Source organism: Sturnus vulgaris, chromosome 30 (assembly GCF_052056855.1).
Source record: "Sturnus vulgaris isolate bStuVul1 chromosome 30, bStuVul1.hap1, whole genome shotgun sequence".
Classification (NCBI taxonomy): Eukaryota; Metazoa; Chordata; class Aves; order Passeriformes; family Sturnidae; genus Sturnus; species Sturnus vulgaris.
Genome location: NC_142272.1, coordinates 577651 through 602163, shown reverse-complemented (window position 1 = coordinate 602163; position 24513 = coordinate 577651). Strand labels below are relative to the sequence as shown.

General features: G+C 45.8%; 1 protein-coding gene across 3 annotated transcripts in view; it reads right to left on the bottom strand.

Annotated features, from left to right (window-relative positions):
• The window catches only part of DIP2B (DIP2 acetate--CoA ligase B (putative)), a 63458-nt gene extending 39050 nt beyond the window's left edge, over positions 1-24408 (bottom strand). The window contains exon 1 of one of the 3 annotated variants that reach the window (XM_014892482.2): positions 24301-24408. In XM_014892482.2, coding sequence (XP_014747968.2) covers positions 24301-24382 — 82 coding nt within the window. In that variant the 5' untranslated portion in view covers positions 24383-24408. The remainder of the gene's footprint in view (positions 1-24300) is intronic. The other 2 variants (XM_014892481.2, XM_088180740.1) reach the window with 2 other exon arrangements.
• Between the last annotated feature and the right edge of the window lie 105 nt (positions 24409-24513).

The following is a 24513-nucleotide window of genomic DNA, read 5'->3' as shown; positions in this document are numbered from 1 at the left end:
GGGGAGGGATTTCTCCTTCTAAGCCAACCCCCAGGTTTGTTCAGAGCTTGTTATTCTGTGATGGATTTCTGCACAAGATTTAATTGTACTCCTGACATCGGTGGTTACACACTGCATATAATGAAACATTTGCCACAGAAAATTGTTGGAACTGCTAAAGAACACAATATCTACAAATAATGTAAGTGCATTATGAACAAATATCAGAACTTTAAGCAGTAGTAGCAACCCATTCCGTTTCACATGCTGGGAAACAGAGAATTCTCTCCAATTACTTGTTCCACATTAATATCCCACCAATAAAACAAACCCATCCACACTGCAATGGAAGCAGAATGGTTCCCAAGCTCACGTTTGGAAATCTGAAGCCAAGGTGAAATATTACTGAGCAGAATCTAACTCAGGTCACAACACTACCTGCAACCTCAGCTGTCATGTGGTGCACATGGTTGATATTATTGCTGTAAAAGGGATTCTCTGAGCATAAGCCAATAAAAATATAAAACCCTAATGCTATTTGGCAAAAGCAGGAAAGTTCCAAGAAGAAAAATTCAAGCAATAAATAAAATAAAGCTGTTAGATTCCTGGGACTCCCTGGCAGCACAATTCCAATTCCATCTGAATTTTTATTTTGTTGTAACATTAAAAAAAATAGATCAACAATTATTTTGACAAACGGACTGACAGTCTGAATCCTGCACAGGATTAGAAAATGTAAAGCCTCAATTTTGAGACCAACCCTGCTGAACTGGAACTGGGCAGCAGGGACTGAAAAGTTTGGGGAAGGAGATAAATCCGAATTCTTTCCGGAGCACCATGCAGTGTGAACCAAACCACAATTACCTGAAATAAAGAAATTAAAAAAAAACAAACCACAGGGATTGTCCTCTCAGGAAAAAGCTCGTGTGCAGGCATGGGTGGCAGGTGTAGAGTCACCTCATGGGTGATTTGACTACTGCAACCACAACTGTCACAACCAAATTGCCACGTCAGCCTTGGGAACAAGAGTGTCTTTGGCACAGGTGGAATGAATTTATTAATAAAATCTCTTTTCTGGTCATGCAGAGTCCAAATTTGGTACCAATCCACTGACACAGACACAAAAGAATCACTAAGGGAGAAGTTTTCTTTCACCCTATTCCTTTTTTGCTGGTCTCCAGGAAATGGAAATTGCAAGATATAGACACAAACGTGGACTTCCTCATGGAATATCATAAATTACAGCCACAGGAAGAGCACCAAGACAACAGGGCTGCAAACACTGGAACCATTCACTCCTCTGACATAAACTTTGTCAATCATTAACCCCCTTCCACAAATAAAACACTCTGTGACACTTTGGGTGCTAAATTCTCCCAGAGAGCTCAAAAGCCACCCTGAGAACCAGAACTCTTCTCCAGGCAGATGCAAGACAGGGCACCACAAAGAAACACCAGCAAAGCCAATGAGAGCTGATAATTTGGCTATAAAATGGTGTTTGTTCATCCCCGAGGAAGAAATTAAAACACAAACAGTGTCGAGACTCTCCTGGCTCCCTCCCATTTCTGTTCTGTTCGCTCTGTATTTATCCACATCCGCAGCGAGCTGAGCTGAGCTGAGCTGAGCCTCCCCAGGCTGAGGCCCTGCCCAGGAAATGGGGTTCAGCTCAAAGGGAAGCAGCTTTAGGGATTTTAGAGGAGAGATGAGAGTGAGCTGAGCTGCTGCTGTGCTGGAGGAAGAGGCTCTTCTTCCTTCCTGCCACCTCTGCTGCAGCCACAGCTCCATTTTCAGCTTGCACAGGTGGGACGGGCTGGGTGTGAACACAGCCCCCCCCCCCAACACCTGATCCTCCCGATTTGGGGCAGAAAATACAGAATCCATCCTGACGGGACAAATCCATCCTCACGGGGCAAATCCATCCTCACGGGGCAAATCCAATTGGAAAGTTCTGATCACTGGGAGTGCAAAGGGAAAGGATGGGCTTGGAATGACAGAGCCATGGGGAGCCCAGGGAAGGCCAGGTAAACTCAGAGGAGCCCAGGGAAGCTCAGGGAAGCCCAGAGCAGCTCAAGGAAGCCCAGGGAAACTCAGGGAATCTCAGGAACTCCGGGAAAGGCCAGGGGAGCCCAGAGAAGCTCAGGAACTCCAGGAAAGGCCAGGGGAGCTCAGGGAACTCCAGGGAAGGCCAAGGAAGGCCAGGTAAACTCAGGGGAGCCCAGAGCAGCTCAGGGAAGCTCAAGAAGCCCAGAGCAGCCCAGAGAAGCCCAGGGAAACTCAGGGAATCTCAGGAAAGGCCAGGGGAGCCCAGAGAACTCCAGGGGAGCCCAGGGAAGCTCAGGGAACTCCAGCGAAGGCCAGGTAAACTCAGGGGAGCCCAGAGCAGCTCAGGGAAGGCCAGGGAAACTCAGGAACTCCAGGAAAGGCCAGGGGAGCCCAGAGAAGCTCAGGGAACTCCAGGGGAACCCATGGAACTCCAGGGAAGCCCAGAGAACTCCAAGGAAGCCCAGAGAACTCCAAGGAAGCTCAGGGGAGCCCAGGGAAGGACACCTGAGCAGCCTGGATGTCACACCTGTATTCAAATAAGAGAAGGCCCGGGAGCCTGGCTCCCCACCCGCTGACGCCAGGCTGCTTTTCAGCAATTAGCGCTGATGATCTGTTCTAAGCACTGGTGCTCAATGAGTGCAAGGTGGTAACACCCGCTAATCCTGCTAGCTCAGACAATGCTCCTCTTTCAACATCCCTGCTCTCCCCTTCCCCCATGGAATGAGAGCACTGAATCATTTACTGTCTAACAAAACCATAATTACTACAGTGGAGAAATTAAGGAAAATGATCACGTAGGGCACAGCATCTCCCCCAACAAAGCCTCCAAACACTGGGCTGCAGCAAGGAAAAGATTCCAATTGGAAAGCAGTTTGTGTGCATTTAAAAAAAAAAGTTTGTACGCTTTAAAAAAAAAAAAAAATCTGTTGATGTTTCCAACAGGAATCCTAGTGGTGCCTCTTGTACTCCCATTAGCCCCAAAACACAGACTCAAAGCAAACACGACAAGAAGATTGTAACAAAAATAATTAAAGTATTCTATTATCACTGATGCATCTGGATTTCAGGTGTCACCCCTATACATGACCTGATGACTTGGCCTTTCTTGCCTACTCCCCTGCTGATGTCCAGGCACAGGACAGGCAACGTCTCCCCACGGTTTTATCATCTCAAACCTGCCCTGAAGGAGCACAACACAAAGTCTGGGTCTGCAGGGCTTGAGTCTGCAGCACCAACATCGAGACAATGAAGAGCAGAAGTGCTGCTCAAAGTCCAAAATGTTCTTTTGCTGCAACTCCAGATAAACCCTCGAAGTGTGACTGGAGTGGCAGGCAGCACATTTGAGAAACCCAAAATGAGGATTAAGTGCACTTGTGGGCAAAAAATGGGCACAACATGGGGCCAGCACTTAGTAAGGAATGCTGTCACCACTCATTTATGTACTTAGAGCTGGTTCCACCTTTCTTAAAGAAGAAATTCCTCCCTGTGAGGATGGGGAGGGCCTGGCACAGGTTGTCCAGAGGAGCTGTGGCAGCTCCATCCCTGGAATTGTCCAAGGCCAGGTTAGACAAGGATCTGGGACAGTGGAAGGTGTCCCTGCCCATAGCAGGGGGTGGCACTGGATGGGCTTTAAGTTCCTTTCCACCTCCAGTCAGTCCGGGATTCTGTGATTTTCCTGGAGAACTGGCAACTTCTAGAAATTCCACACTCCCCCCAGTGGTTTTAGCAAGGGTTAAAACTGAAACATCCTCAGTCCCAGGGTTTCAGCAAGCCAAAATGCAACATTTAAACCTTTTTTTCTAAGGCTGTGTGCTCAAATAGACTGTACCTGTGCAACGGCCTTAAACTCCTCCTACCACTCTTAGCTACATCTGCAGCACAAAAATTACATTTGAAACAAGTTTAGACAATTGCCCTGCTCTGTTTGAGGCCAAATGATGATGCAGCTTCAAAGATTCCCTCCTCCTTCCTTTGGGTGAAGCTGTATATCAGGTTTCCTTCTTGGAGACAATAGCAAGGTCTGTGAACTAAAAATCTTCCAGAAAAAGTCTGATTTCTTGAGAGAAATAACACCTCACTCACTGTACTTGTCACCAAAAATCCAGCCCAGGTTTGGGCTCTGTAGCTCCCGTTTCACAGCACCATTGTATTCCCAGCAGGGGCATGAATAGGGCACTGAAAACGCAGTCGGGCTCACAAAGCTGCGTTTGTTGGGCACAAGCATTAAACTGCTGCAGCTTCGGTGTTAAAAGTTTCACAGACAGATCAGCTCCAGATTAATTTACACACACAGAACAAGCCGACTTGGCTGCAGCACTGTGGGGGCTCTGTTCTGCAGCTCCAAAACCCCTTTTCTAAAGGCTTAGGAGTGTTGTTTTACCGAATTGAAACTATTTTAATCTCAACATTTATTATTTCCAAAGAATTCCATTCAAGATGAGGTTCCTGCAGCACGGCTGCCCTGTGCTCAAGGTCTGGGTCATTCCAGGTCACAAGGTGCTCTTCACCCCAGGTCACTCACTGGGTGCCACAAACCTTAAGGGCTTTTTTTTTGTTGTTGTTGTTTTAACTTTAGGCAGTTAAATCCAGCTCCTGAAACTGTACTGAAGAACGTCTTTATCTTGCAGCAGCATTTTGTGAGTTGCAGCAGATGCAGTGTCCTGGATTCACCCGTCTGGGCTGTGTATTTCCAGCTGTAATCTTCGAGGCCATATGTGATGCATCACCAAGTGGGTGAGCTGAGGACAGGGCTCAGTCCCTCCTGTACACCTGGGCTGGGGGCATCGGTGACAAAGAGGTGTCACCAGCTCAGCCTCAGCCACAGAGACACACCTGGTGATTTATCATGGGTATTTCTGCTGAAAATAGCACTATCCAAGGTCAGCAAAATGAGTTTTGGGAGTTAGGGCTGGGAATACCAGAGCCTGTGCTCTGGTTGATTCTTCTCTCACATGAGAACGTGACTGTGTGTGGCTCAGACAGCATCACTGCATCCTGCTTCTCTCTCTTTAAAATTTCTTTAAAGGACTTCCTCAGGTACATTGGTAAAACGACTTCTTCACCTCCAGGTAAGAACTAAAGAGCCAGAAAGATTTTGCCTTTCAGATGCTCAGCTGGGAGAATGGGATGTAAAAATGCACTTGTGCATCAGGAGGAATTTCTTCATGGAAAGGGTAGTTAAACATTGGAAGGGGCTGCCCAGGGAGGTTTGGAGATATCCAAATCCATCCCTAGAGATATCCAAAACACGACTGGACACGGCACTCAGTGCCCTGGGCTGATGACAAGGTGGGGATCAGTCACAGGTTGGATTCCATGACCTCAGAGGGCTTTTCCAACCTCAAGAATTCTGTCATCAGCCACACAAATCATGCTGCCAATGCACAGCTAACATCCACCTTTCCAAAAGGTAAAATGTTTTTAAAAAGGCTCCAAAGACTCGAAGAAAAATCTCTGAAAACCTTCAACTCCATCAGTTAATTGTGTTAGCCCTGATAACCCAAAACACAGGCTCTGCTCAGCTGCCTCCAACCAACACCTACAAAAATCCAACCAACAAAGCAAACTTTATATGAGATATTCTATCGTGAGGGTTCTATTGCAGTCATATTAATTTTACATCACCCATAAAATTTACACTTAGCACATGCACATAAACAATTGAATCCCGTATACAAATTAAAAATCCTGCATGTTACCCCATCCTAGGGATAAAAAGTAAAAAATCTTTTAAGTAGCTACAACTTGTCATTGAGGGAAAATGCATTTTCCCTCCTGAAAGCAACAAACCCAAGGCTTTGTCACAAACAGGATTTTACAAAACCTGTTCAGGAGAAATGTTTTCATCTATTTTTAATACGAGAACCATGTGATGAGAGGCAGGAGCACTGCAGGGTTTTAACACCAGAACAATCTGCAGGAGGGGGACACAGACAGTGTCACAAGAACCAGCTGAGCTGAGTAAAGCAAGACAACTTCCAGGGCATTAAATAACCCAGCTGAAGTGATTCTAAATAATTCTTTTTGCTGACTAACCTGCTGCTCACAGACACCAGCCAGAAATTCCCAAGTATTCAATCCCCAGCACAAGTGCAGACCTCTCCCACCAGGCTGAAAAGCAAAGTTCCCCAGGAAATGAGTAAACTGTGACAGCCCTGTGATTCAGCACTTGATTCAGGCAGGTAGAGCATTGTCACCCTCCAGGTACACACTGAATTATTTGAGCTCTGAGTGCTGATAACACTCTCCCAGGAGTTGCCAGTCCAGCCCAACAAGAGATTACACACAAACTCTGCCTGTTCTGGCAGTCTGCACTTTCTACAAGGGACAGACAAGTGTGGACAGATGATTTTCCACATCAAGCCTGGTTTTAGCCCAGGAATTTAAAACAAAGACAAAACCATGCTGGCACCCAAAGAGATTAAAACAGAAGTTACTGTGGGTTTTAATCCTGTGCATGACTCCTGTCAGCCACGTTTTCTTGGCTCTAAAGTGTCAATATTTAATCATTCTCTGGAGTTCAATATTTAACATAAGCCACAGGGACTCCTTGCAGGTAACTCTCCTCCCATCCTGACTCCACAGCAGCTCCTCTTCCAACCATACCAAAAGGCAATTTGGATACACAGCCCACTTCAATGCAGCTGGAGTTACTTTTCCTAAGTAAATCCTAGATTCTTGAATAAGATACAAGAAGAGAAGAAAGAAATTAAGAGCAATTATTGCCCTATCTGGTGATCAAACACAGCTGCTCACACGAAGTGTTCAGCAACTCCGACCTGCCCTTAAACACAGCACAGAACCTAACCCAGTTGGCACCTCACCCAGCACAGTAATTATGTATTTCCAGATGGGATAATGTTATTCCAAGTCACAGCCATGAGGTCGATGATTATGCATGATGAAACAAAGAAAGAGAACTTGATGGAGGCACTGGCACTTGCAAAATCCCTCCTCAAAACTAAAAAAAAAAAAAAAAAATAGAGCCAGCCAAGCACAGTGAACAATCAAGTGCAGGAGTGAATCTTTCAAAAATCAAGAGGTGGGACACATATCCCACACCCCTCCTGCCCTGGTTTTCCTAAGGAGCCAGTACCAAGTCTGTATTCATAAGGATTTTACTCCCATTCCATAGAAAAAGCAGCAGAGAAAGTGGCTGCTTAAGAGAGCAAAATTAAGAGAAAAAAAAAAAGAGAAATAAGCAAAAAATTAAGAAAAATAAGCAAAATTAAGAGAAAAAAAAATCTCTTTTTCTCTTAAGAGAAAAAAAAAAAGTTTCTCCCAAAGCACTGAAATCTGGAACAGAGCCCCGAGTCACTGCACTCCCAAGTGCTCACTCGAGGACAGTCACTATTAAACAGGATTAGTCACCAGAGCAGGATCCCACTACTTAAAGGCAAAGCAATACAATTATTAAACTTTTACCAGCCTCCAATTAGTGTGTGACACCTGTAATTTGACTGGCGGAGCCTCCCACCAAATTCCTGACAGAGGCAGCAGCAGCTCCAGGAGCAGCACAGAGATTTTCTACACAGAGATTTTCTACACGGAGATTTTCTACACAGAGATTTTCTACACAGAGATTTTCTACACGGAGCTTTTTTACTCATTCCTTTCAAGCCTGAGTAGTGGGAACCAAAGCACCTCGTTCAATAGGTACCAAAATACCTCATTCATATCCCTAAACCTGCTCTGCACACCCCATCCCAAATATAATTCTGTATCCCAGGAATGGATATCCCAGAATGGATATCCCAGCATGGATATCCCAGCATGGATATCCCAGCAGTGAATATCCCAGCAATGGATATCCCAGAATGGATATCCCAGAATGGATATCCCAGAATGGATAACCCAGCATGGATATCCCAGCATGGATATCCCAGAATGGATATCCCAGCAATGGATATCCCAGCAATGGATATCCCAGAATGGATATCCCAGCAATGGATATCCCAGCAATGGATATCCCAGCAATGGATATCCCAGCATGGATATCCCAGAATGGATATCCCAGAATGGATATCCCAGCATGGATATCCCAGCATGGATATCCCAGCAATGGATATCCCAGCATGGATATCCCAGCATGGATATCCCAGCATGGATATCCCAGCATGGATATCCCAGAATGGATATCCCAGCAATGGATATCCCAGGCCAGCATTGCTACACTCAACAGCACAACCCATTCAAGTGAGCTACAAGCCTGGGAAAGCAGATTTAAACAGACAGAGCAGAAGAAAAATGTCCTGCACAGCATGGCATGAGCAGCAGATTCCAGGCTCTGCACTCAGTCCGGGCTGTGTGAAGCTTTCAGTTGTGTTTACATCAGCATCCACAGCTCCTTAAAGAATGGCACTGCTAAGGAAACCCTGTTGGCACAGCACCAGCAGGGCTAAAAAAACCCCATTATCCTGTCAGCTGCAAGGCTCTTTACAAGAAGGATCACACGAGGAGCCACTTCTGTTCAGGGCTCTTTGGGCAGAGTCAACGTCTGCTCCAGCAGAGCTTTGTTCCTGCTCAGGAGCAGGATGTGGCAAGATCCTTCTCATGTGAAAGCCTTTAAAAGCTGCGTGGAAGATCAAAATAATGAGCCAAGAGAGCCCAACAAACCCAGCTGCACTTTGTAAAATCACCCCAAAGTCACTGAACTCGGTTACTGCAGGGGGGAACAGACTTTTCTCCCAGCACATCCATTCCTCCAAATTAATAAAGCACATTAATACTTCTTTAAAAAGAATGACACTCGGGTTTTGGTGCAAAATGGCCTTTTTAAATAGAAAAAAAAACATCCTTTGACCATAAAGAGAAGGAACAGTCAATTTACCACCCTTGTTACACAGAATATTGTGATATCACCCTGATATTTCTGCTGTTCCAATCACTAACATGCTCACACATGGAATTTTCTATCAGTACCATCAAAACATATTTTCACAAAACTGGGAGTCAATATATCCCTTCCACACTGACACCAGTGCACCTTGAACCAAAATAAACACAGGCCTAAAAGTAAAAAAAAAAAATCTTATTCACCAGCTATCTCCAAATCCACGACTCCTTCTGACAGAGTTTTCCTCCTGCTGCCTCTCTCAGGGTGCAAAATCTCCTCTTCCAATTTAAATAAACTGATTTCTCAAATGTCTCGTTCATAGAGGGAAGGAAGTGTGGAGAAATCAGCAGGATTATTTAAGAGCACACAGTCAGCAACTTGACAAAAACTAAAAGAACACAAACAAAAGGGGCTCCCATGTGCTCAAAGGCAACCAGACCTGCCCTCATGTCCTGCTCTGTTCACTTGACCAGAATGTCTTGAATTTGGAAAAAAATGGACTTTATGTCTAATAACAATCAAAATTTTCATGGTGTATTTGCACTAACAAGGTGCAACCTCTCAAATATCAAACTTAATGTAAAAATGGGTCGAAAATTATGAAATATTTATATAAATGTCTAAGCACATAACAGCAATATGAACAGATTGCAGCCCTAACCAAGTAAAAGCTGGACATTGTCACCAAAATACTGCTTGGAAATGGAAAAGTAAGAACTGCTGGTTCTGTTTTCTGGTTAAGATTAGGGGAAGTTACTCACAGAACAAGATGAGCTTCTTAAAAGTATTTCAGTAATAAATCAAAACAAATAAACCCTACTTCCACACTGTAAGTGAATCCAAATGCTCTCTCCAGTTGTCCTCACATACACCAGCACAGGAAGCAGCCTGAAAAATCTGCTAAAAGCCTTAAGAAGCCCTAAATTAAATATTCATACTCTGAAAATGATGAAGCCAGCACAAAACCCCGAGCAAGAGATGAAAGATTTCCTGCAATTGGTGCTGCTGAGCTGGAATTCCATGAAGGAGGACACTGGGAGCTCTGGGTTGAATTTGTCACTTGGGGATTTTCCTGAGATGCTCCCTCACCTCTCTGTTACCTAACAGGGAACTAAGCCCCATTGCCTCCAATTTAAGGATCCCTGGTTGGTCAGATTTTAATGACAACCTGAAAAGATTTGTGGAAAGCTCCTAAAAAATAATTGAATGATGACATCAATTACTTAATTTTAATGAGACTGAGATCATACTTTAATTTTCCATTCTGCATTAAATTTCAAGCAAAGGTGACTGTGCAGTTTCTCTCAGCAATAGCCAATGTCCCTCCAAGGTGGAAGCAGAATTACTTTCAATAACAAACTAAACTTTATTACCTTATTTCTCATTAGCAGTTAATTCTACAGAATTAGCTTGGGTTTATTACTATGCAAAAAGACAGGTAAATCCTCCAACTTACTCACTGAAAACAGAAGCCCAGCTTTGAACTCTCTGGTTCTCACAACAGGAAAGAATCCTGCCAACTAAATTCTCTCTAGGCATGGGCAGAGCAGAATTTAATACACAGCTCTAAAATGTGCAAGAAAAACCTGGAATCTCCAAAAAAAAAAAAAAAAAGAGACAAAACTTAACGAATGCATGACCTGAAAAAGCAAAGTAAGAATTGCAGAAGGTGTGGAATTGGACTTGGCAAGAATCTGTGGGGACCCTGAGGTGTTGAGTTCCACATCACCCCCTGCTGATGAACCTTCAGGTCATCATCACCAGGATGAAGAAGGCAATGGAGGATGGAGGGCATGGATGGAGATGGATGGAGAGATGGATGGAGAGAGGGATGGAGAGAGGGATGGAGAGAGGGATGGAGAGATGGATGGAGAGAGGGATGGAGAGAGGGATGGAGGGCAAGGATGGAGAGATGGATGGACACCATGGATGGACACCATGGATGGATGGACACCATGGGTGGACACCATGGGTGGACACAGGTGCACAGGGCAAAGCTGCTGCTCCAGCTCCACACTGTGACCCTGGCAGAGTTCCTGGACATCTGTGCCCTAATTCCACCTCTTTAGGCTGGGCAGGGATTTTCCAGCTCCCTCCCTCTCCATCACTGCAGGAGCCTCACCTCTTCTAAAGCTGGAAACCCTGCAGGACGTTGTGGTTTGCCCATGTGAGCATCACCCTAATTGCAGCCTTGCTGCACTGACCTACAGCCCACTCCAGTGTGCTCCTTCCTGCTCCAATCTATTTATTCCACTTTATTCCACATCATTCCCCACCCCTGGAAGTGTTCAAGGCCAGGCTGGACAGGGCTGGGAGAGTGGAAGGTGTCCATGGAAGCAGGATGGAACAGGAGCAGCTTTAAGGCCCCTTCCAACCCAAACCATTCCATGATTCCATAGATTAGTTCCCTTCCTACTTGGTCTCTCAACCTCCAGTTCCTCCACCACAGCCTATGTGACCTTTCCAGCCTCATCACTGAAGAGATGAAAATTCAACATTCCCTTTTATTCCTGCTAGAAATGACAACATAAAAAGCACTTGGACAGGAACCATCTGTTCCTGTGCCTAATGGAGCCATAATCACTGGATAACAACCATTCCACAGAACATTCCACTGTTTATAAAACCAGGGTGTCAGTGTAATAATATTAATGGGGAGCTGCTTGTGTCTTTTGGATAAAATATGATATTCACAGCAGGCTCTGCTTTCAGCTGCAAACACCAGGGCCTTTTAGAGCAAAGCAAAGCACCACAGACAGCACTCACAATTAGGGGGTGGAGGGGCAGGAAGGGCTAAGGATGTGTTGACAGTAATAATTTAAGATGAGATATTCTGCCAAGAAAGAGAAACTAAAGGATTAACATCCAAATAGAAAATCTGCAATTAAGCAAAAAAAAAAATAAAAAAATAAAAAAATAAAAACCTCTGAAAGAGAAGGACTGTGGACACAGCTCTGGGTTGGATCCTTGCCCTCCAATTTGTCCTCCAAGACTTCTCTGCTGACTCCGTGTGTTTCACAGAAGTAAAACTCATGCCACGCCACGTAACATTCTCTCAAGAGAAATGATGATGTTTGGGAAATAAAACAACCACTTCTCTCCAACATCTCTTGCACAACAGGATTATTTCTTTTTTAGCACTGGGATTCTACAAGCACAACATAGAACTGTATAAAAAAACCAAAGAAACAAAATCAATTCCTTGGAGAATCCCAGCTGAGAGCTTCCTACTGAACACAGTGCTGACCTGCAGTGACAGCCAGTCTGAGCATCCAAAAAAACACCTGCAGGCTGTAGTACCTCATTTACACCCAGGAAATTCAGGAGAGCTGTTTCCTCTAGCCCTAATTCTGCTGGAGAATGACACAACAAAATTCTTCCTAGGACTACCAGGGTAAAGGCAGGTGGCCCCCAACTCCCTGAAAATGCACAACCCCACAGAAACCACAAATGCAGGATGTGCTCACGGTTCTCTGAAGTGTGATACCTGCATCAGCCGTGCTGTGCACAGGCAGGATTGAATATTTCATGTTAAAAGCTCTAAAAGGAGGAACAAAAAAAAAAAAAAAAAAAAAAAAAAAAAAAAAAAAAAAAAAAAAAAAAAAAGCCCTGGCCCAGAAGTGCAGCTTGTCAAAATCAACCACTCAGCTGACAGACAGTGCTGCACCCCTCAGTGCTGACAAGCCTGGCATGACAGCCATAAATCACTCCAAAATCTTCTTTTCATGCAGAGGAAAAGGAATGGTAAAGATCCAAACATGAAAACTTGCCCGTTTTTAATTTGCTTGGTTGCACTTGTTTAAAATTGACGTTTATTTTGATACTTGAGCTTGTCTCTCCTTTTTATTTCTGCATGCAGCAAGCTGAGAGTGAGGAATTTATCACAAGGAGGAGAAACCAGTAAATCCCAGAGGCATCTTCCCCAGAGCTAAGGCAGCCTGACCACTGGGGACATGTCAGGACATGTCCTGAGAGCAGAGGGAAGTCACACACAGGTCCCAGGTGCTGTGTAAGGGACCAGGTCCATGCAGAACATCCTTGCCCACACCTGGTTACAACAAATGGGGGGCAGTGCTCTGCTAAGAGGAAAATCCTGAGAATTCAACACAAGATCTCTGAATTCAGACACCAGCAGCACCTCGAGAGCTGATGGACACTGACATCAGAAATGTGTGATCATTTCCATGCCACTGCCTTCACCTCGCTGCCAGAGAGGCCAAGGAAGGCCCTGGGGATGCAGCAGTGCCTAAAAGGACACAGGTTTCCTTTAGTCTCTAACAAAGGCTTGCAGAAATTGGCACATTGCCCAGCCTTGCCGCCTTCTTCCTCTTCAGATGTGCTTCCATCCACAGATAACGAACGTGGGGAGGGCTTTGAATTCTCACCCTGCACAATCAGAGGGAAAGGACAGCACAGGAAACCCAAGTCAGCTTTTCCCCTCGGCCAGGGAACTCCCTGGAACAGCCAGCACAATCCTTTTGGTTGACATGCCCAGCATAATGTCACAGGAGAGAGCAGACAAGGCGCTCAGAGCTCCACCATTAACTGGTTTAGTGAGTTAAGACACAGATCTGCCTGCAGCCGCTTGGGGCACAACGTGCTGAAGGAGCAGAAATGCACCTTTCAACTAAAAATGCACGAAAACAGCTTCAAACAATCTCTTGGAATGGTGGAAACAATCCAACGAAGGCAAGTTTACCCCGATGTGACAGCACCTCTTGGGGACTTCTTGTCACACTTCACCCACAGAAAACTATTCTGAAATAGCTCTTCCTGACAGCAGGATTATAGAAAAACCAGCTCTGACATTTCCCAGGTCTCTCCACTTCGCTGCTTCCTTTCCTTCTCCCTTTCTTGGGCTATTTTAGAGACTCCTCTCGTGGTGTCAAGGATTCCACTGCAATACTGTGAATTTCTTTGTGCCTGTCAGATCCTGCATCCAAGGCCAGAACCTCAAGCCAAACTCAGCTCTCAGAGAAGACAATTTTCTCCATCTCCAGTTCTCCAGCTAACTCTTTTCTTTTATCCTTCTGCCCAAATCATTGTGTCTCTGCTGCAAGAGGAGCTGCAGTGCTGTACAACACCTCTGTGTTCACACCACTTCCCTTGGTCTGCCATTTTAAACATTCCCAGGAAGGATTTCTGTCATTTTCCACAAGAGAATGTAAACAAATAATTACTTTTCTAGGAGAAGAGGCCAAGTTCTGGCACCCTGGAGAACTCTTATGACCATCACCCCCTTATTTTGTGTCTCCCTCCCTTGTGCTTTGCTGAATCCAACTGAAGATCTGGAAGGTGAGAAAATGTTACCTTTGCCACAACCTCCATAAATACATCCCTGAGAGCTTCCAGTGCATGAACCTTGATTTCCATTTGTCTTTTCCCATCGGGTTCAACCCCAGGAATCACCTTCAGATCCCACAGGGAAGTGAACAGGTTGAACACCACGAGCTGAGAAGGATCCCTGCAGGAACGGGAATCCTGCAGGGAAGGGTCACGGTGTGCAGGACAAATCTTTGTGTCTCTCTTTGAGCCAGAGGATCCCATTTCCCAGGACAAAACCCAAAGGAGAGCAGGCACTACAGGAGAACAGTGCAAAAGCAAACAGAACGTGTTTGGACAAGAACCAAAATCCAAACTCCTGGGAATCAGCAAGAGCCACAGGTAACAAAGGAGATCTCAGCCCCCCCTGTACAGGAGCTGCAACAGAGGAATTGGAATCACAGCAGGAAGGGAGGAGCAAGGCCCAAAGTTTCTTTTTTTTCTTCAAGTCACACCTGGAAAAATGGCTTTGTTCAGATTTATTAAAAATCAGCTTATCCACCATGAAAGAGAGGAGACCCAGAGCTTGAGGTGAGTAATTACCCCCAAAGACACAGGACAGGAATCACAGGAACATCAGGAATGACTTAGCTGGATCCAAATGCTTTTCCTTACAGCTCCCATGCTACAAGAAGCCACTTCTAAAAGTGTTTTACCAAAGCTCTGTCCAATGCACAAAGATTTGGTACACAAAAGGCAGAGGGTAATTACATCTTCCTGTTTGCTCTTCTTGCCAGAGATTTTTTTTTTTTTTTGAAGGCCTACTGCAAAAAGAACTGCCTTGAAAGCCTTCCAAGGCAACAGCAGCTCCAGGGTTATGGATTTTTCTGATTTGGGGGAAGTAGGAGAGCAAATTAACTCAGGTCTCTGTGCTTCTGGTCAAAATGACTAAAACAAGTCCTTAAAACTAATGGCAAAACTGGCCCTACACAATTTTTACATGCTGCAATTTTAAAACAGGACTTAACAAGTAACGTGTATCAAACACAGGAATAACTACACAGAAATGTTTGCTCAAGGTTTCTAGGTGTGGCTGCAGCCAAGACATAATAGGATTATTTCTATCTGACTCATTTGCTTCGCCTTCATCCACAATTCTCCCTATTTGGGACTCAGTAATTGACTTCTTTCTGCACCACACGACTTTGTAAAATCAGGACATTTTCAAGGAGGACTTGAAAATTTAAAGCAGAGGGGAGAAATCCCAGAAATACAGTGAGTTTATATCACGTTCAACCAAACCTGACCATCACCAGCATGGAAAAACTTCCTGAACACGAAACAGGGTGAGAAATTCACTCAATGGTGATGAGACTGCACATGTCAGAGTGTGAGTGACAAAATCCCCTCACCACAGAGGGTCTGATGTCCCCTGCTCTGTGTCTGAGCTGCTCACCTCACCCCCGTGCGTGTCCCCCCCTTCCTGCTTGGCAGCTCGAAATAACAATACTTCCCCCTTTTCACTTCCAACCCCAAATTGCGTAAGAATGGAGGTTTTCATTCCAATTACAATAAGAATTGTTCTTTTTTTAATCCACAAGGGATCACTTAAAGTTTCTGCCCTAAGAATAAACACAGGTCTCAGTCTCAAAAAAACATTTACACTTGAGCACTTGGCCATTTAGAGATCTCCTTTTTGTAACACAAGGGGCTTCAGTCTCACTTTCAGTATTTTGTCAGGGCTGACACAAAAGCCCCCCAAAAAAACTGTCTCGAAATAATTTATAATGAAACCCGCAGTGAAAGGTTTGGTATTTTTCTTAAGGAACACAACTTAAGATTCCTGAAAGTTTCATCCCGTGCCCTCTGCAGTTTGCCAAAGTTCACAGCTTTCCGTGGAGCTCCCCGAGATGGAAAGAACGAGGTGCCAAGAGGTGAGAGCAGCAGAGCCGAGGCTGCTGCCAAGGCTTTGTTATGAAACCTGGGATGCAGCTCCTGAGGACACACACAACACAACAGAGGTGATTTTTTTTTTTTTTTTTCCCAGCCTGGAGATGCAGCACAGAGTTTCTCCCCTTCCTCATCACACATCACAAAGCAGTTCTGCAAATGCCATCGGGATCTTGCTCCAACACCCCACGGGACACACAGCAATCACCCGAATGCCAGAAATGGAGCACCTTTAATAGGCATTTTCCACTTGTATTCAATTAAAGAGAAAAAAAAAAAAGGCAGCGCAGTTTAATAAGTGCAGATCTGTTGATTCTCCAGCAGCACTGCTGAGGATCAGGGACTTTTATCTCTCACTCCAATCGCCTGACTGCTGACCCCACTCTCCATCCCAGGGTGAATAATCACAGCCTGCAATCTGCCATGTCACTTCCCAGCTCCTTGGAGGAGCTCTCCTTGTCCTCACCCCAGTGACAATGCACATTGTGAGCAGCAGTGTCAGAGCACTCCTCACACCCGACCCAGAGTGACCTTGGACAACTCTTTAACTCTGCTCTCACCTCTTGCTAGAAAAAACTTCAAATTTCCTTCCCCTCCTCGAGGCTTTTTTGGGCTGGTCAGCTCCTCTCTGGGATCACTGTTTCCAGAGAAGTGCATCATTAAAATTAGCAAAGCAAGCAGGTCTATCAGGCCACCCCGATGTACTTTTCTGCTGCTACTCTCAGGGAGAAAAAATCACAGCATTTCCAGAAAAGATGCTTCAAATTGAAATGGCTCCTGGTAGGTTAATTAGCACCACAAATGAAGAGCTGATGCATTAAAGGTGCAGCTAGGACAACAGGAAACACAAAACCTCCTTCAAGCACGTCCTCACCTGACAGCCTTTTCTGGAATCACACACAGGGACAGGGCCTGAAACCAAATCTTTCAGATCTTTTCTGCTGCATCATTCCTGCTTTGATCACATCTTTCCAACTTATGGCCAACCAAGTGTCCCATCAGATCTTACTTTGCTCGTACATTCCAAACTTAGCATTTCCAAAATCTCCCTCTGCTTGTCCCAGCACCAGGTGCTCCCCTCTGGGCAGGAGGGAAGGGGATAAAGCAGAAATTCCTCCAAAAGTTACCTGTGCTGCTCTGAGAGAAATGAATTATAAACCTGTATTAGATGAACACCAGTGTTGCTATTCCCAAGTAAATTCCTTAATGCAGTGAGCTAAAATCCAGGCATACAAACACTGACTCATCTTTGCAGTTTACCTTTATCTCCAATAAAAAGCTCACTCGTCCAACTCCTTCAGGACTGAGCCCCAGGAACAACATCCCTCCTAAGAGCAAAAAATAGGAAAAACATCCCAAACAATTCTTTTGCACTGCTGCACTTTAGACCTGATGTTTGACATTAGTCCCGATCCCAGAGGCAAAATGGGAGCTCTGCATGCACTCAGTCACCCAGCTCCCACGGCTACAGCCATCCTAAATGGAATGCATGCATTATTCCTGCATTAAAACATATGTTTTTCAAGGCAGCCAGCCATCCGGCTGTGCACAGGGAGATTACAGAAGACCTAATTTTATCAGGCAGGGATACAATTCTCCCGGTTGTTTTTGCTCCCCTAGGGACATGGAGCTGGGGAAAGCAGGTTGCCCTGACTGCTGGGGAACAATTCTGAGAGGCTCCGTTGCTGATTGCTCAGGCAGGGACTGGAATCCTGGGTCCACCAAATGTATTAATGGATGCCCTGTGGGGCTCTGTGGGCTCCCATCCCTGTGGAATTCAGAGGCCAGGAAGACCTAGTTTGCATCAGCAATTCTCAAGTCAACAAGAATTAGTAAGAATTTATGTTGGCAGAGTAGTGCTAAAACTTTTTTTTTCTTTCCTTTTTCATCAGCTTAAGTTACACGAAATAAAAGAAGGTGATTGCTCACAGCAAGGAAAGTTATGTTACTATTACATGACTATCTTTGGTATAAACTCAGTGTAACTTAAACTTACGTCCTGCCTATGTTTACTTCACGTCGTGTTTCACAAACTCTCGGCTTTGAAGTCTGAAAAGAACACAAACTGATGGAAACAGGCATTTTACTCCAAATATCAGGCAAGAGTAACAACCCAGTACATGACTCAAGATGAGAAATACAGGTGTGAGGCTCTTCCCAAGGCTTTGCATGAAATGCAATGGGAAAATTCGTGTAGCAGATGGAATGCTGCTGCCTGCAGAGCATCCGTTAGCTATAAATCATTATTTCCTCACACAGGGTGCAAATGTAGGAGTCTTCCATTCTAATTAATAGAACGAGACATCCTGGCTTGATGACTTGTCCCTGATTTCACAAGCTCTCCAAAAAAATTTTGGATTGAATCATCCTCAGCAGAGAAAAATGCTTCAATTCCTCTCTCTGTGAATCCACGTCCAAAAAAGCAACTGAGCAACTCATTGAGAGATTCAGGAAATGCTTTTTATAACTGAGACACACGGTTTAAAGAAAACCATCCTAAGGAATTATCTGCACATTGTATTTGAAAGAAATGCAAACAGGAACTCTCCAGCTTCTGCCCATCCCTCGGGAATGCTCACCATGAGTTCACTCTTTGGCTCCTGAAACTTGCCACTGAATAAACATGATAAATCCAGTGAACAGAAAATTTCATGACAAACACTAATCAAGAGAGAGGGAATCAGGAAGGAACCATCACCCTTTCCACAACATCACCAATGAACCAGAGGCACGGGAGGGGGGTGCTCCAAGGATTTCTGCAATGTTGGGAAAAGCAGCAGCTCTGTGCAGCTCCTCTGCCACCCATCACATTTCCTACTCAATATTTCATGCTGGAGAATTTAAAATAGCAAACTGGAGATCAGTTATCTAGGACACCACAAACTCCAAACGCAGCTTTAGTGCAGCTGTGCCAGGCCAGCAGCTCTGGTGAACATTCCCAGCCTGAAAATGCAAAATTCCCAGCTGAAATGGCAAATATCACCTGGAAGGACCAACAGGCAGAAAATCCACACTGGGAATCACTGCTGCCAGATGTCCCCTCCAGCCAGCTGAAGAAACTGGTTCTAACTCCAGCAAAATTCACAGAAGCAACCAGGGAGGAGGTGCAGGACTCTCTTTAAAGCCTCTCATTTCCTCCTCTCCCCAAGGCAAAGGGTCAGAGCTGCAGATTTTTAAAAGAACCCCAAACTCGCTCCTCATTTCCTAAGTATGAAAGGGACAACACAAAAATATGCATTCTTTAACCTTCCTGGTTGTTTTTTATTATTCCAGTCTGGATGCTCCAAAAACCTCCCTCCTCTTCCCCGTGCTTACATGCTTCAATCATGTACCAACAGTAAACCCGACTCCCACTCACAGGAGCCAAAATATTTCTTCCAGTATTTGTGTTTAACTCCCTCCCTCCAAACCATTAATCACTTAAATCATTCTGCTCTGACCATCTGCAGAGCAGGAATCTGTGATCATCTTGTGGACCTTCTGTTTGCTGCACTGCTGACAGATCTGGCATTCTGCTGCTCTTGGTCACCACTGGAGCTGGATTTCCTTTTCCTGTGACACAGACATTGCACGGAATCCATGTGCTCCATGCTTACATCACCTTTTCCTGGGCTCTGAAGCTGAAGAAAAAACACAATTTCATCCACAATGAAAGCAGATGAGGGGATCTTTATTGGGATCTTTGTAGAGCCAACCGAGGCTGGGTGATCCCTGTGACAGCTCCAGGAGGGTTTTTTGGCATTTCAAAGCTCTCAAACTCTACCTGCTGCACACAGACACTGCGTCAGAGCCCTGCACACATCTCTCAGCAGATCTGGGACCCATCTGCTGCCAGTCCTGCAGGTAAATTAAGGAAGCAACATTAAAGCTTTCCCAGTGCTGGTTTTGCCTAATGCAAGACTTGTGGGTGAGATGCTGCATAAATGCACAAAAACCACCTGTAAGTCCTGTTAGCTACAGGCTGATCAGATCCAACTTGCTTATGTTTATAAAGCTCTTCTTCAACCTTTTCTGTGCTTTGCCCACAGTTCCTCTCTGAGTGGGGGAAGAGACTGAAGTGAAACCTTTCTGCTCGCTCAGCACAATCCACACAGCCAGTCCCTCCTCAGACAATTACTTCCTTTGACTCTGTAATTTAAATTCTGTGCTTCAGCTGCTTAATCTATAAAAAAGGTCCTCACCTCCTTTGACAGGCGCCTGGCAATCAGAGATTGCAACCTGAAACACACAATTTTTAAAAGATCAGAGGAATACCCTGATTCCATAAGAAATTTTCAAGCCAAACAAAATAAAGACTCTACCCACTTGCTTGAGTCAACATGTTTTCTTCCAGTAAGGTTCTATCCTATTTGGCTGGCCTTCAGTCCTGAGTTTCCAGCGTTTTGCTGATACTCCTTTTTCCATACATGCCACCATCCTTCTGTCTCCTCAGCTTCTGAAAATCCTCACACAAAGCTCTGCTCTGCAGACAGAACCTCAGCTCTCCAGTGAGAGACAACGAGCTTTAAAAGGAACAAACCCAGGTGCACAGAGCCAATCACAAAAACTCCCAGCCAGAATCACAAACCGGACAGCAAATGTGTGTTTAGCCAGAAAAACAAACACAAACCAGCTCCTTCTGCCCACTGGGCAGGAGGGGGACGTGGTCACCCTGTCACACAACCCAGAGGTGGCTGAAATGATGTCCAGGGGCTGAGCTGCTCACAGGAGCTCCTCCTGACAAGGTGGAATTTCTCTGCCCTTCCCTGGACATTTGGGTATCTCCAGCTGGCTCCCCCTCCACCGACACTCCCTTTACCAGTCAGAAACATCAGGCAAGACAGAAACCACAGTGGCACAAACCCCAGCAGCCAAATAAGCTCTTTATGTGGGTGTTTAACCCCTGCAGAGCCAGGCTGGGCTCTCCAGGAGAACACACAGGCAGGACAACAGTCACAGAATGTGCCCTGGATGAAACAAATCCTCTGAACGTGCCTAATTAGAGCCTTTGAGTCTGGATATTCCCGAGTTTCCCAGCTCCATTAACAGCTGGGATGAGGTCGATGCGAGAGGAGCTGTTGGAATGTTTCACCCAAGGTGTAAAAACATCCAAGCCCAGTGGTGAAGTGCTTTAACATTAACATTTTTCACCGAATCCGGGATGAATTCAGACATTTAGCCTGTTCTGTGCACCCCTGAGAACATTCTAAGGGACAGCACCATGTGCTGGATCCGAAGTCACCTTCACTCAGTGCTGCAGCTCAGCCCAAAGGTGAGCCCGAGCTCCCACACTCACAGACGTGTGAAAAAGGGGGAAAAGTCTTCTTTAAAGTGAATATCCCTGCCACTTTCACTCATCAAACAGAAACAGATGCAAATACAAAGACAGCCCTTCCCATCATTAGTGATGCATAATGTGGGTGTTACTGACAGATGAAGAAAAGCACCAGAAAGAAAAATATCCCAAAAGTGAGAAAAGAAGGAAAACATGAGTAATGAGCAGGTTCCAGGTCTCCCACAGCTCCATGACCCAATTCTCAGCTGATACATTCCATTGTTACTTGAATATTCTTCCTCAGAGGTATCAACACTGATCCCTTCTGGGAGGGAACAGGAGATCTCCCTAAGCTTGGCTTCAGGTACAAATGCTCCTCACATTGATAGAACACAATGAATTCTTATGCACACTTAGGAATGAATGATTGGTCTCAAACCCATCACCAAGGCCCAAGACACAGAGCAAGATGCAATTTCTGTTGATCAATGAACAATTAATGTTTCCTGAAACACGTCCCATTCCTCTGCTCAGCCGTTCTCACTGCACTCAGGGATGGGTGACTGTCACTGACCACAAGGCTCAGTCAGGAATAATCCAGAGGTATAATTAGTCCTGTTGCTCTGTCTGCACAGATTGTTCCTTAAGAAACTCTCATGGCTCATCATTGCAAACTCTGATTTCTATTTCCAGCATACATTAAAGGAATCCTGCTCCACTTTGCATCCTGCTTGCTGACGCAGCACCTTTCACAACCACAACGTCAGATAAGGTTTTAATATTATATTTCCCCCCCTCGTTTTTGTTTTTAATTCTCTACTCTGCGGTGGTTAGTAGCAGCAAATGCCTGGATGAAACTCAGTGCAAGGCTCAGCACACAAGTGTTTGTGCTCCTGGAGCCAGGTACTCGTCACTGTCCCACTGTCCATCAAGGACAGAGCCACCTCCAGCTCCTGCTCTCAGGGACTCTCCCAAAAACGAGGTGTTCCCATGCAAAAAAAACCTGACAGAAATATTCACACAGCCAACAGTCAGGAAACCCAGACACAATCCAAGCTGCAACAAGGGGGTGGGAAAACAAAAAAGGGATCAAGTGTTCTTATCTGAGCAACAACTGAGCAGTTGCAATGGAGCCCTGGTGCCATTTTTAATAAAATGCTTCTATTCAATATTGTTTACTGTCAACAGCCCATGGTTATATTCAGCTGAACAATGCACACACAGGCCTCAAAATCCCTCAGCTTAAGCCTCAAACTAGGGCGTATTTTTCAAGAACTCCACAATGACATTACCTCACTCCCCCTTCCCACAGCTCAGTTATCACAGCAACAACATCCCCTGAAATCTGTTCCCAAGAGTTTGGGAACACAGCCACCCAAAATTCTCTGTACTGTGTGTGGGGGGTTTTTTTTGACAGAAAAAGTCATTTGCACAAACAAATCCTCGATATGCATATTAAGAAATCCAAGTATTAAACCCACAAAGGGGCAGTGGATTTAATATTCAGAGAATTACTTACATAACCTGCAAAACTTCACTCTGTAGCACCGAAGTTGAAGCTGTTGGAGCAGCTTGTTAAAGATTAGTGGGATGTCACAGCAGCCAGACCAGCAATAGATTAATTTATTTTTAAGTTTGCAGTACAGGGTCAAATCATAATGGGCTTTCAGTGTCACGAGAAACAAACTTCAGAAAATCCAAGCAAACCCTTAAAACATTTAACAGATTCTTCTACAAACCTACTGAATGTTACATTTTGAGCAATATCACCCTTCCCCATTCTTTGTTATCACGGAGTCCCCAAAACCAAACACGAGATAAAGTTTTATCACTTTAGTTCAATGTCTGCAGAAAGTTTATCTGGAAAAAAAGTTAACAAAAGCCCCAAGCAGCCAAGAACAGGGGTTGAGCTACAGCCCAGCTGTGTTAGCAAAGCAGTGCCACGGCCTTTTCTGCTGGCAAAGCCCTGAGTGCCAGTGTGGGCAGAGGGGGCTGACAGCCCCCAGCTCACCCCTGGGAGCGAATTCCTGATCTCCAAAGAGTCAAAAAGTCTCTTTTATTCACAGCGGGATAAACAAAGCAAGGAAAGACGTGCCTGTAACTTGATTTTTCTTAATTTTAATGCTAAGAGAGAGATCAATGATCCTGTAGGGTCCCCTGCAACTCGGGGTATTCTGATTCTCTGGTTATTCCAGCCATGCAGTGAACCCTCCTGAGAAGCCACTGACTTTGGCACCAAGTTCCGTACCTTGATGGAGGGAGGAAAATTAGAATTATGCAAATCTGAGCTACCTGCTCTGCAACCTTCCCCCTCCGCCTGAGCTTCATCCCTCACCCTCCGGCTTCGCAAGGGAGATCCACAACAAAGCTGGACCGAGAGCAGCATTTAAAACGCTGGGGAACAAAGACAAACCCATGCAAAAAAAAAAAGGAAACAACAACAATCAAAAAAAAAAAAAAAAAAAAAATCCCAGCAAAAAGCGCATGCTCTGAACCGATTATGGCAAAAGAACTTATTCAGAAAGTGGCAATAACACAGGGTTTGCCGTCATTATTGTGCCCAAAGTTGCTGCGACTCCCCCGCCCCAGCACCGGCTGTCCCGGGGTCTCTCATTCCCATTCCGCATCCTCAGCGCCGGAAAAGAGGCCACAAGGAAAAAAAAAACATTCCCGAGGGAGGAGGGGGGGTCAGGTCACTGTCCCCCACAGGTGCGGGGTCCCTCCGGGGGGCTCTCCCCGGGGTTACTCGGGGGTCCCCCGGCACAGACGATGCTCCCAGCGCTGCTGACGCTCAGACACAGCCCCAGCCCGGGCCGGGCCCTTCCTTCCTGCCCCGCTCCTCTCTCACACAGACACCGGAGCGCCGTTCACGGCACCGCCGCCGCTCCCGACCCGCTGTGGCACCCCGCGACCCGCGGCCCCTCACACGGAGGGGGCTCCGCGGGCAGGGCCGGGCCGGCCGGCGCTGCTCACTCACCTTCCGAGAGCTCCAGCTCCAGCTCGGCCAGCTGCTCGCGGACCTCGCGGGGCAGCGAGGACACGGCCGCGGGCTCGGCCATGGCGAGGGCGGGGTGCGGGCGCGGGTCCGGGCGCGGCTCCGGCGGGGGCTCAGCGGCCGCGGGGCGCGGGGGGAGCGGGAGCGGCCGCAGCCTCCGCCATGGCTGAGCCCGGCGCCGCCGGCACGTGACCG